This window comes from Phyllostomus hastatus, unplaced genomic scaffold (genome assembly GCF_019186645.2).
Source record: "Phyllostomus hastatus isolate PE091 unplaced genomic scaffold, TTU_PhHast_1.1 phas_scaffold_129, whole genome shotgun sequence".
NCBI lineage: Eukaryota > Metazoa > Chordata > Mammalia > Chiroptera > Phyllostomidae > Phyllostomus > Phyllostomus hastatus.
Window position 1 is genome coordinate 30,604,931 of NW_025334009.1, and position 13,697 is coordinate 30,618,627.

The window sequence follows — 13,697 nt, forward strand, 5'->3', positions numbered from 1 at the left end:
CAAGCAAAGGGTGACGAGCCTGGTGCCTCTGACTTGAAGCCAGTTTTATTCTTCTTTGACATCCTCTCCCAGGAGGGTCTTTGCCTGTCACTCTTTGGTTCTAGTCTGGATGTGGGACAGTTCCCTTCTCCACCTGTGTGGTATGAGCACATAAGGACTGGTGCAAGTCCAGCTCTGCCAAAAAGGGACTCAGCAGCAGTGTTCCCCCGACCCCCTCCTCAGGGCCCCTAACAGCTGCAGTTCCGTTCCTGGCACAGAGCAAACACATTTTAACAAGGGACCGATTTTTCTTTAACTTCCTTCCAATCAGCATTTTTTGTGCTGGATTCCATCCACAGTCTGGCCCAGAGCTCAGGAAATGAGGTGATAGGCGGGGGCGAGGAATGACGGGGGAGAGATGAGGGGCGATTGGGCAAGCGGGCTGTGCAAACACAGGAAGTCAAAGGTTGTGCTTGGTCTGCCCCGCCAGGGATAAAGGGGAGCGGGCACTGTGAGTCCGCGCAGAAGCCGGTTAGTTTGTGCCTGCTGCGCGGCGCTGCCACAGACCCTGAGGATGAGGCTCATCATCCCCTCCCTGCTGACCTGCACAGTCTTGGGTAAGTGCGGGCGAGGGGAAGGCCCCTTACACTCCGGACCTCGGCACACTATCCCCTGGGCTCCGTGCTCTGGCTGGAAGCGCAGGAGCCTTTCCTCAGCTCTTTCCCTGCCGCACTTCTGCACCTGCTTTGGTATTGCCTGGGGACAGCTCTGCGCCGGCGCGCAACTGCTGGCACTTGCTAGTGCCTCTGTTACTTTTTCACACTTTTCTTGCCTCTTGCTCCTCCTCCTTGTCCAATCTTGCAATAGTGGAATACAACAAATTAGAGCACTCCCGTCATGATTTATCAAATTCCTTCGCTGGGGCCTCCTCAGTCAAGTTACAACAGTTTAGGGTGGCATTCAAGCCCTCCAGATTGATCTCCTCCTCGTTGATAGTCTTATGTCTTCTTTGAGTCATTGGCACTGATAATGTCCTGCCAATGATGTGTGGCTGTCCAGGGAGCATTGGAGCGTGGGATTTAAAGCCAGACTTCTTGGGTCCAGACTTCCTGGGTAGTACAGCCCAGCCTGGGAGGGTAGGTAAGGATAATCGAGGCCACCGATCCAGGCACCAGTGGAATTTGCTGCACACATCCCTGCACTGGGGCCTGTCACGGGATGGCCTCTCCAACTCTTACCACCTCCTGAGATTACTGGGGCCCCTTTGTCCTCTAACTTTTGCTTGTCATTTATGGTGCATCTGTCACACCTTTAGAGACTTCCATGTTTGGTCATTTGTCTCCCTTGAAATGTTTAACCTGGGGAGTTGGTCCCCCATTATTTGCCTTTGCCTCACCCCTTCCCCATCCTCTACCCCACAAGGACCTCATAGGGCTATGCAAGGTAAGTACATGACTGGAGACAAGTTCCTGCCCATGGGAACCCTGGGAGGAGTGGTTTGGGGAGGGTCTGCCACTGATTCCTTGTACCTCCTGGATCTCCCAGGACAGAGCTGGGATAAAGGACATTTGGGGCAATAAGGTCCCTCTTAATGCATTCCAGAGAACTATACCCTCCCCCACTGCTGCCTGTTGTTTTGTGGATATTCAACAGCTTCCCTGAGTTAGTTGATCTATGGAGAGTGGCGATAACAGAGGGCTTTGGGGACAGTGCCAGAGCTCACATGATGGGGACTACACATCTGCAACCACATGGGTTTTAGTAGGGACAGACATACTTGTCTTTATCTTCTCCTGATTGCAGCCAAAAAGACTGGTGAAAATTGAGGGGAACTGGAAACAGAGAGGACTACTGAGAATATGTGGAATTTCTAGTTATTCTTGGGACAGAGAACAACAGACAAGTGTCACGGGCAAATTCATGATGTCATCAATCATTTACCTCTACTGCCTAACCAGATGTAATTGACTGAGAACGTTACCTTCTTTGGTTCCCTGGGCAGAGGCCACAGTCTGGAAGCCAGTCTCAGCCACTAATAATAGGCTGGGTGACACTGGGTAAAACATCACTTCGAGCACAGTTCCCTCTTCTTTTAAAAATTCCTACCTTGTTGGCTTCCTGAGTTGTGGCATTCAGCCAGTGCCTTAAAGTAGCTGAAAATGCCATCACACGGCTAAGGCTTATGTGGAATTGCAGTCCTGTGAGTGAGGGGTAGAAGCATGGAGAACCCAGAGGAGCAGATTGTGATCTCCCATTGGGAACAGAGAGTTAAGCCAACATCTCTCTGGCCAGCAATGAGTTACAAGTGGGAGACTGCCTCCCCTTCTCTTGTCCCCACCTGAGAATGCAGTGGAATCTGTACCCTTCATTGTTCACGGACAGGAGGTGGGGAGGACAGTACAGAAGGGATGTACTTTCAAGTCCCTTCAGAGGGTGCTGCCATCTCTCCCACTGTAACAGGGACCTCTGGCCTTTCTCTCCTAGGGCTGTGTCTGGCTGTCCCCAGGGAAACTGTGAGATGGTGCACCATCTCCAGTCATGAGGCCACTAAGTGCTCCGAATTCCGTGACAGTATGCAGAAACTCCAACCTGATACTGATCCTGTCAGCTGTGTGAAGAGAACCTCCCACACTGACTGCATCAAGGCCATCGCAGTAAGTCACTGCTGCCTAAAGGAGAGTGGAGGACAATCCATACTTCCCCTTGCTCCTGGTGCTTCTTTAATCTGTACTCACACATAGGAGGTTGATGTGTGGGGCAGTCAACCCCCACTGTTAATAAAATCCCTTCAGGAATGGACATAGAAGTGACCATCTTTAGCGAGTCTTAAAGCAAAGTCCAACATGCTCTGAAGGGGGACCATTTTGAGGCACTGTGTTCTCTGAATTCAGGGAAAAAACAAGAATGTTTGCTATCAAAATGATCATATAACACAATTTGGAAGTTCTTGCTACGTCATGGGAAGTAGATGAATGATGCTCACAGGGAGGAGGAGTATGGTGTCAGGGTTGCAGGTGACAGCTGAACCCTTTGTTTTCTGGTTTTCCAAAATCCTCTTCACCCCTTCAACATTGTTTCTGCCCCTTTGAGCCTGTGTCAGATGCTGTGCTGGGCACTGGGGCTGCAGTGGTGAATTTGAACACACGTGGTCCTGCCCTGGCCAGCTGGCTCAGTTGGTTGGAGAATTGTCCCAAGCCCCACAAAGCTGAGGGTTCGATTCCCAGTCAGGGTACATACCTAGGTTGTAGGTTTGATCCCCAGTGTGGTGTGTACAGGAGGCAACCAATGGATGTTTCTCTCTCACATCCATGTCTCTCTCTCTTTCTCTCTCCTCTAAATCAATTAAAAAACAACAACAACAACCATATCCATAAGTGAGGATTAAGCACACATGGTCCTTACTCTTGATGAGCTTACAGTCTAGTCAGGAGAGAAGAAAAACACGCAAACAAGCAGACATGTAATTTCAAATTCTGTGATGTACAATGAAGGGGGAAAGTGGAACACTCTGACAGAGCACTGGGTGTCAGGGAACATCTCCCTGTGCGGGAACAATGAAGCTGAGACCCCAGGGGTGAGCATGGGCAAGCCAAGAGCCAGGGTGCAATACTCCAGGCATTGAACAACAGCTTGTGGAAAGGGCCTGAGACCAGGGAGAGCTGGGCTTGTCTGAGTTGCTGTAGGAAAGCCAGGGTGGCAGGGCAGAGCAAGGAGGAGACTAGAAGGAGCCATAATGTGGGAGAAGTAGACTCAGCCAGATGGAGCTTGATTAACTCAAGGAATCAGCAATTCAGTACAAACAATTCTTGTGTTCTGTTTTTGTTTTTGTTTTTAAATTGGACCTCAGGTACCATCATGGCTTAATATAAGCCTTGAATAATGACCTAAGTTCAGCTTTGGTCTATGCATGCCGTTTTTATTTTTAAATGTGTTAATAATATAAAACAATACTATGCACAAACCCATCACAAGTTCTGAAACCTTCATTATCGCCAGTAGTTCACATCTATAGGGCTACTCTGCGGCAGCACTGGATTCTGAGGGAATGGAGTCACTTGGGGTGGTGTAACTGCTGGGCCTACTCACAGGGGCCTGTGTGTTTCCCCTGCCTGAGCAAACAGAATCCTGAGTTTTTTGCCTTTTATTTTAGTTTTAAGACTTACATAGATATGTGTGAGTGACTGATAATTTTGCTTCTTGAAAAATTATAAGCTTAAAATTACTTCATTTTCTGATACTTGCTTTTTCTTCCCAGTATTATACTAAGTATAAGTCATGTTGCTGAATGTGGCTATTGTTCATTCATTTTTAGAGCTCTACAATAGTCCATTATGTTAGTATACCACAGTTTTTTGTTCTTTTCTGGTCATTAGGCACTTGGAGTGTTTTCAGTTTTTGTTAATGCTAATCAGAGCTGAAGGAATATTCTTACACAAATCTCCTGGGACATAAGAATTAAAAGTTTGTTTTGAGTATATATATATATATATATATATAGGCAGACTTGTTGAGCCATGGGATGTGTATTAGACTTTTAAAACAATGCCAAATATATGATTTTTTAGCAAATACAATATGGTTATTTCAATTTACCTTCCACTAGCAGTGCGAGAGAGAATAATCCATACCATTCTTGGTGAGTTTGGTATTTTATCATTATGAAATAATCTCTGTCTCTGGCAGTGCTTTTTGACTAAATGCTGATACACACATACCACATCAGCTTTCTTTTGTTTAGTATCCTCCTATGCCTTTTTCCATTCTTTTATTTTCAACTTTCTGTGAGCTTAGCTTCAGGTGTGTCTTTTGAAACTATGTATTGCTGGTTTTGTTAATGCCATCTGACAATTTCATTTGTTTTATATGGTAAATTAGATCATAAATAATTATTGTTATTATTTAAAAATTTGTACTTATTTCTGACATATTACTTTTTAATTTCTCTTAGTCCCACTTTCCCTCTAATTCCTAATTATTCTTTTTCTGATTTTTAAAAACTTAGTTTGTATATGTATGTTCATTTGCATTGCTTTCCTTTTATTTTACTTACCCCCCCCCCCACTAGTGGTGAATTTAAATAGTTTCTATTCTTTAATTATTTCTCCTAAGTTTTTATTACATATTTTTAGGTTACTAAAGTGTTACAGTAAAATACACTGACCCCCTACCCCCACCAGACTTGCCAAACAATGAAAGGATTCTGGAATATAGTAGCTCACACTTCCCTCTTCCCTGTTCAGATATTACTATTTAATGTTTTATATCTATCTTTATTAAGCCCACAATGTAGTTACTTCATATATTTGCAGTCACTATATATTAATATAAATATATATTTAAATATTTTAATTAATTTATTTTTAGAGAGAGGGGACGAGAGGGAGAAAGACAGGGAGCAAAATATTGATGCGAGAGAGAAATATCTCATACACACCCAGGCCAGGGACTAAACCCGCAATCCAAGCATGGGGCCAGACTAGGAATCAAACCAATGACCTTTCACTTTGCAGGATGATGCCCAACCAACTGAGCCACACTGATCAAGGCTAAATATAAATATATTTATATGTGTGTGTGTTTGTATGTCAATGTATATGTGTGTGTACACACATCTAAAACCTCAAAAAGAGGAGGGGAGGAAAGGAAGAAGGAGAGTGAGAATATTTGGATTAACCTACATTTTTGCCATTTAATTTATTCACCATTATTTTTCATATTTCAGATCACCCTTGTGGACATGTTTTCTTCTTGAAATATGTCCTTTTGGCGATCCTTTAGAGTAAATCTCTTGGTGTTAGACTTGACCAGTTGCTTGTTTTTTGTGTTATAAATCTGGGTATCATTTCTGTAATGTTAGTGATCTTGAGCATCTTTTCATGTGCTTATTGGCCATTCATATGAATTCTTTGAAGAAAAGTTTATTCAAGTCCTTTGCCCATTTTTTAATTAGTTGTTTGTTTTTCTGTTGTTGAGTTTTTAGGAGTTCTCTATATGTTCTTGAATGATAATATTGCTGAATACATAATTGTAGTTTGACATTTTCACAGTGTTTAAAAATATTCTGCTGTTTCTGATCTCCATTGTGATCGTTGAGGAGTCTTGTGTTGTCCCGTCACTCCTTCAGTGATCATCTCTAGATAGTTTTGAGGTTTCATTTTTTAGTCTGTGGCAATGTTCCACAGATACACTATGGTATTTCCAGTTGTGGAAATCTTGGTACTTATCCTGTTTGGGGGTTATTGGATCTATGGAGTCATGTTTTTCATCAGTTCTGGAAAATTTTGAACCATTATCTCTTTAAATACTGCTTTTTCTTCAGTCTCTCCATTTGTTCTTTTAACTTCTAGGATTCCAAGATGACACATGTTAGGCCTTCCTTAACGTAGCCTCCCTATCTTTTTAATCCTTTAAAAACAATTCCCATTCTCTGCACCTCTTTTTGGCAGCATCCAGTATAAATTCTTTAGATAAAATCTCCAGTTTACTAATTTTCACTTTAAACATATCTAATCAACTTGTTTCCCATTCATTTACTTTTGATTTTGACAGTTATATTTTTGTGTCTAGAAGCACCAATTAGTTTTTTTTTCCTTTTTATTTCTGTAATTTCCTTTCCACAGGCTCAGGCCTGTGATTGTAGTCTTCACTGTGTACATAAAGCTAAATACCGCATTGGTAGACCTTCTCCACTGCATCTGACAGTTCTAACCTCTACATCTCTTAAGGGCCCAAACCTGATTTTCTTGTTGATGACCATGCATTGTGCCTTACTGTCTTCTGGATTTGGTTATCTGCACCTAGGTCATGGCTGATTTTAATACCCCGCCCCTCTCTGTTGGTTCAGGTTCCTCTCAGAATCCTTGCTGCTGTAGTGGACCCACTGAATTAGGTGTTGGCTCCTTGGTTCCTGAGGTCCTGAGCCTCCAGTGATTCCTCTCTGGGATCCTGGTGTCTTGTCCAAAAAAGACCCAACCTCTCTGTCCTGGGAAAGGATCTTGTTTATTTGCTTATTTACTTTGATTTTACAATATGTGTGGTGAAAGGACAGAGTCTCTTAAGGTTTTCTTGTGATGCCAAGAAAGCCTCAAAGGTTGTTCCATATCTGGTGTCTAGTTGTGGAATGAAAGTGAATGTATTTAATGGCATTAAAATGTACACTTATCATGGCTAAATGGTAAATTTTATGATATGTATTTTATTACAATAAAACAATGATAAAAACAATGGCAACATTAAAAAGAAAAGTTTCAGCTAGACAAATATATAGTTTGGCTTACAATATTATTTCATTTCATTTAGAAATACTATTGTTTTATACCCTACCTATAATATGACACAGATCATGGAGTTATTGCTGCTGCCTTTTAATTTCATCAATTATTACTATTCATAGGGTTAAGGCAAGGGCTTCTAAACAAAAACATTTTCATTAAAGATATTTGAAGAAAAAACGCAATAGAAATATATTGTCTATATATAAAACAGTGCTTCTGCTTAAGAGAAAATAAATTATAGCCCTGACTGGGCTGCTCAGTTGGTGGGAGCATTGTCGTGCACACCAAAAGATTGTGGGTTTGATTTCCTATGAAGGCACATACCGCGTTTGTGGTCAGGGTACACAAGGGAGGCAACCAATCAATATTTCTATCTCACATCAATGTTTCTCACTCTTCCTTCCTCTCTCTCTAAAATCAATAAACATATCCTTTGATTAGCATTAAATTTTTTCCAAAAAGAAAATAAATTATAGATATGGTGAAAAGATGCCTAAAATTTTTAAAGGGAATTATTATTTTAAAGTTGAAGCAGAAAAATAAAATAACAATAGCAACCAGCAGGTAACAGTATAATGGAAAAAATAAACCCATTCTGCCTAGATTTGAATCCCAGCTCCATTACTTACTATGTGGCCTTGAAAAGGGACTTAAAGTGTCTCTATTTTTTAATGTGTAAAACACAGCTGACTTGGACAGTGGTGAGCTGTGACATGTCTGAGCAGACAAGTACATGAACAATGGGCCATAATGGAAGTAATGATCGTTTAGCACTTAGTGCAGAGTGAAGCAAGAAGTTAAAACCCAGAGAAACACTGAATCCATGAATGAAAGAGTCCTGCAGTTCTATGGACCCAGCACAGGAAGGTACACCACTGAACACTGAATCAGAGTGCAGAAGAGTATCATCAAACCCCCACTGGCCCAGAAGGAGGGCTTCACAGTGACTTCTGAGAAGGCCTCAGCAGAAGGACCAAGATAAAGAGGTCACCAGAGCAAAGCACCAGAATTCTCAATGTAAACATGTGTAAAAGCATGGCCAGGCAGGCAGACCCAAGTCATTGGCTGCAACCTCCTTCAGAGCCTGCAGTGCATGGGCTGTACACCCTGGCTGGTGGTGGGAGGGCAGCTTTCCCCCACAAGGCCTGCTAGCTGAAGCCTCTGGAACTGAAGCTGATTGCAAAAGATAGCATGTGGTTTTCTGGGCCAAGAGCCAGACTTCTCACCAAGGAAAAGAAAAATAATCTATTCCTTCCTCTATGTGGGAGGAATAGGGATATGGTGGCCCAGTTCCCTCACCAGAGTGCTGGAGTCCAATGAAGCTTGAGTTAGTGTGTGATGTGGCCAAGCTGATGGTTTTTCGGGTTCCAGATCCAAGAAGCCCCACCAGTCACCCTCACTCACCTGGGTTTAGGCGGGCTTTCCTAGAAGGGAGAGCTTCACTGGTGTCTGGGCTGTTTCCTTTCAGGCAAATGAAGCAGATGCTATGACAGTGGATGCAGGTTGGGTGTTTGAGGCGGGCCTGGCTCCCTACAATCTCAAACCTGTAGTGGCAGAGTTCTATGGCTCAGAAGCAGGTAAGTTTTTCCCAGGAACCCCAGAGACGGTTTGTTTGTGGCCATTGTTCTCCCCTGAGAGATGCTTGTTCTCTCCTGGTAGAGTCTTGTCTTGTTTAGAAGGGTGACAGAAGAATGAGTTGGCAGTGAGGGGCCCTACTGGCCACCACAGGCCCAGCTCAAGGCCTCTGTGCCTTTGGGCTGGTTGAAGGCTGGTATGGCTGACACTGACCTCCTGTGCCAGGAAATGTGCTTCATAGAGAAACAGAGCAGGCTGGGTACAGCCTGACCTGAACCATTAGAGTTCAGAGCTGTATACAGAAGCCTCCAAGAACCACAGGTACTTCACTCAGAGGAGAAACCACACTGGAGCACACATGAAGAGTCCCAACAGCCTTGTGACTTTTCTGAGGGTAACCTCACTATCCCTGCCCATGTCAGGGGACGGGAAATAGTTGGAGTCAGCAATGTGGCCTCTGTGCCACAGCTCCAGTCTCCTGGTAGGCTTGGGTTGGTGGGTGTAGGCAGACAACCTGCAGGGTCAGGCTAGGAAAAATCCTTCAGGGCACAGGTGCATGTGGCGTCTTGCCTGTGTTTGCCTGGAGGGTTATTACAAATGTCCCCTCTGTAATCCTTTCTTTCCCCTTAAGCCCAGGAAACTGATTCTGACCCCTCCCTCTTTACCACCCAGCCCAACATGAGTGTGGCTTGTGGCTTCCTCTTCCCTAGTCAGGAGCCCAGCAGTGATGAGCAGTGTTTCCCTGGGGCCCAGGATGCAGGTCTTCCATTCACACTGTCTCTGCAGATCCACAAACCAGCTATTATGCTGTGGCCGTGGTGAAGAAGGGCAGCGGCTTCCAGCTGAACCAGCTCAAAGGCAAAAAGTCTTGCCACACAGGCCTTGGCAGGTCTGCTGGGTGGGTTGTCCCCATAGGCTTACTCTATTTGGAACTGCCTGAGGCACGTGATCCTCTTGAGAAAGGTAAGTGGGCAGGAGGGTGAGTGCCCTGGGGCAGACATCCCTTCCGTAGGTGCCCACATAGGCCACCCTGAGGTCACTCAGACATAATCATGTGTGAAGACTCTTGGGGTGGAGGTGGGAGGTTAACCAGGTTCAGCAGAGAATGTTTGGAGGAATGGGGGTGAGGGCATCAGGCCTGACAGAAGGTTCAGGCAGGTCCAAGGTCGCTGGGCCCTACTGTCCCCTTCCCTGGGGCACTTTCCTTTCTGTGGATCATGTGTCTCCCACTCTGCTGGAGCTCTCTCTGGTGGCCATCTGCTGGCTATGCAGGCATGCACCTGCCCAGGTGAGTCTGGCATCTCCTGGGCATGGCTTCCAGAGGAGACCTCTGTCTACAATGTTCCAATCTGACAAGGCAGAGAGGGGAGCTGACAGCGACCTGAGACAGGCCTTTGTTGGTGGCAGGCAGAGTTCTAATTCTGGGGGAAGGCAGGGGTTAACCTGGTCCTTTTTGAAACCCTGATCTTAAAGAGGGACCACACATAAGGTCAGCTGGGGCCTGTACGCTGGTTTTGCTCTGGGTGCTCTCTGTTCACGCGTGAGTCTGAGCTGGGAGCTGTAACTGTCTCTGGCCTGGCTGGCTCATGCCCTTTGTTCCACATCTTTGTTTTGAGCAGCAGTGGGTAATTTCTTCGCGGGCAGCTGTGTCCCCTGTGCGGATCAGACGGCCTTCCCCAAACTGTGTCAACAGTGTGCGGGAAAAGGGAGCAACAAGTGTGCCTGCTCTACCCACGAACCATACTTTGGCTACTCGGGTGCCCTCAAGTGAGTGAGACTGGCTGCTGGTTCATGGCAGCCAAAGTGTTCAATGTCCTCAGGCTGGGAAACCCTCCTGGACCACCGCAGAGCCCAGCTTGCAACAGGAGTATTCAGGAGGCCTAATCCCCTCACAGTGACTCAGAGATCACAGTGTCTCCCCAGCCAGGCCAGTGCATGCTCCTGTCATGTGACATTGATAAGGATGTCCTTTATCAAAGAGTCCCCCTTTCCTGGGGACTTTTGCATGTCCCCAGAGCCCTTGAATCTGGCCAGTGTGTCTTCTCACTGGGCCGAACCTGAGGGGACAAGCATATCCCTAGTGTCTGGGCTTCAGTGACCGACCCTTTGTTTTCTATTGCAGCAGTCCCTTGTTCAATGTACTGGCCTCTCTCCTGCCTCCCCTCCTGGTCTCTATGCAGATAGCTCACATGGCTCCTTTCTTGCTCCTTCTTTTCCCCTGGTTATATCCTAGAGTTTTATAGTCAGCTGAGGGTATTTCTTCTCCATCAGGAGATACTCTGCCTTTATCCTCCATTTCAGAAGTTTGAAAACTCTTCTCCGCTCTAAAATATCTTTAGTGCCTTTTTACTGCTTTGGGACACATCGTGAGGGACCTCTAGCTCCTGTGAGCTCATCCCTCTGACATCAGTGGTATCAACACCCCATGGTGCTTCCTCTGCTGTACAATGGCAAAGAGGCCTCCACCATGGTCTCCCCTTGTCCCAGGGCTGGATAGTGGGATCAGACCCTCAAGCCCAAGGAGAAGGGTCTTGTCCTGCAGAAACCCTTCTAATATATTTCTTCTCACAGGTGTCTGATGGAAGGTGCTGGGGACGTGGCCTTTATCAAGCACTTGACAGTACTCGGTAAGTGACAGAAGAATAATTTGCAGATCCCCTCCAAGCAGTGGGCCTTCTCATTTTCCTGCCTCCTTTTTCATGCTCAGCAGTCAGACACGAGCACAGTGTGTTCCTCCTTTATCACTGTTTGGGTTTCTATCTGTGCAGAAGTATGCGGCTGGAGGGCCCCTGCCTTGACTCCTGGGCCTCTTTCCATCACTCAATCTCCTGGATGTACAGGGACCCTTCCTCCTCTTAAGTGTTGCCATAGTAAAGGATTGGGGGCAGGTCTGGTCAACTCTGGCCTGTAGTTGGCCTGCTGAGATGAGACCAATTATGAGATATGAGGCAGTCACCTCTGCACTGGGTATCAGAAGCTTCCTTGCCTGTAACTGGCTGTGGGATCTTGAGCAAGTCAGGTTCCTTATATTCTCTGGCCCTCAGTGTTCGCTCTAGGCTTCTCAGCTTGTACATTTTATGACGCCATGGGATTGCAAGGGAGGGGGAGGAGGACCATAGCTCATGGCTTTGCCTGCAGTAGGTTCTTCTGGGCTTTCCTTCTCCAGACACCTTTACAAACCAGGCTGAGAGGGACCAGTATGAGCTGCTCTGCAGAGACAACACCCGGAAGCCAGTTGACAAATATAAGGAATGCCACCTGGCCAGAGTCCCTTCCCATGCTGTTGTGGCCCGAAGTGTAGATGGCAAGGAGGACTCAATCTGGGAGCTTCTCAACAAGGCCCAGGTACCAAATCCACTGTCCTCCTTCCTACTTTAATGGTCCTTTGCTTGGACTGGGGGCATTTTCCTTTGTTCCTTTATTGCCACTGTAGAATCTTCTGTTTATAGGACATAGTGAGAATTATGCCACACATCTTCCACTTATCCAAAAGTGCCCAAAAGGAATTCTTCTGAGTGGCAGAGAGCCCAGTTTTGCTTTATCATTTACCAGACCCTGACATTTTGGATCAGTGATGTAAAGATGTTCCTTATTGCTCCATTTCATTTCTTTCCATCAAAATCAGGCCTTACAGGACAAGGGCAAACACTCTTTCCCTTGAAGGCCTTCCATGACCTCCCCAGAAGGAAATTATCTCTTTCCTGTTGTTCCTCCACCTGACTGCAAGAGAGCCACAGGCACAACCAGCTTTGTATCCCTAGAGCAGCGGAATGCCAGAAAGGAGCCAACTATCTATCACCTAGCCCTCCCGTCCATCCACCAAGAGTTTAAGTGGCAACCACACAGTGTCAGCCTCTGACAAATTCATTTTTTGTAGTCACTGAGCCATCAACACAGCCAGGGAGACAAGCACAGGAACATATCCAGGGAGATAGGGCTGGGAGAGGAGGTGACAAGCAGCACAGAGCAGGCCTGACTGCCCTCTTTACTGGTATCTTGAAAATGTCAGTTTAATTTAGTTTTCTGGGATTTCAGTTTTTCTTCACAACCTACTTTGTCACTGTAGCCACTCACTGTTTTTTTATATTTTTTTACTATACATAGGAACATTTTGGCAGAGGTAAATCTACACAATTCCAGCTCTTCAGCTCCTCTCATGGGAAAGACCTGCTATTTAAGGACAGTGCCCAAGGGTTTTTAAAGATCCCCCCTAAGATGGACTCCAAGATGTACCTAGGATATGAATATGTCACTGCTCTTGAGAACCTGAGGGAAGAGTCACGTGAGTACTTGGGAAGGATCGTGTGACCTTAGGAGTTTGGAAACATGGTGAGGGCGGGAGCTTGAAAACCTGCCGTCATGTTATCTGCCCTAGCTATCGGACAGATGCTAAATGGCATTCATCATCGTGAGATGGGTCTGGACATCACCAAAGGGCATTAAAGGAAATTCATTCTTAAAATGATATTATTTCTATTGCATAAATTGGGGCTGCTCCAACCACTCTATGAAGTCAATTAGCCTGGCATAAAGTCAAAGAGAGTGAAATTAATTGCATAGCTGCAGCCAAGCATGGTCAACATGTGGCCTAAGGAGGCTGTAGCTCTAGACAGGTCCATCCTGTTCTTAAATTTCCTTGGGTCACTGGAAGTTTGTTTGATCATTTACTTATTCAATAGACATTTATTATCTGGCAATAAATTGTGCTAGATGCTGTGTATATAATGGTGAGACAAACATAGATTAGATTCTGCTATCACGGAACTTTTTCACCAGTGGAGAAGATAAATGTTCAATGAATAGTCATTCTATTGAATGATCAATTAAAAAGGAGAGATTTACTCAGAATAAGCTAAAAAAAAAGCAGAA

At 45.3% G+C, this 13,697-nt stretch overlaps 1 protein-coding gene across 1 annotated transcript in view; it reads left to right on the plus strand.

The window, feature by feature from the left end:
- The first annotated feature begins 439 nt into the window (after window positions 1–439).
- Window positions 440–13,697, plus strand: part of LOC123830521 (serotransferrin-like) — a 28,337-nt gene continuing 15,079 nt past the window's right edge. The window contains exons 1-8 of the mRNA XM_045856853.1: window positions 440–596; window positions 2,464–2,633; window positions 8,722–8,830; window positions 9,615–9,791; window positions 10,448–10,595; window positions 11,400–11,455; window positions 11,995–12,173; window positions 12,933–13,110. Of these exons, the coding sequence (XP_045712809.1) occupies window positions 554–596; window positions 2,464–2,633; window positions 8,722–8,830; window positions 9,615–9,791; window positions 10,448–10,595; window positions 11,400–11,455; window positions 11,995–12,173; window positions 12,933–13,110 (1,060 nt within the window). The 5' untranslated portion in view covers window positions 440–553. The remainder of the gene's footprint in view (window positions 597–2,463; window positions 2,634–8,721; window positions 8,831–9,614; window positions 9,792–10,447; window positions 10,596–11,399; window positions 11,456–11,994; window positions 12,174–12,932; window positions 13,111–13,697) is intronic.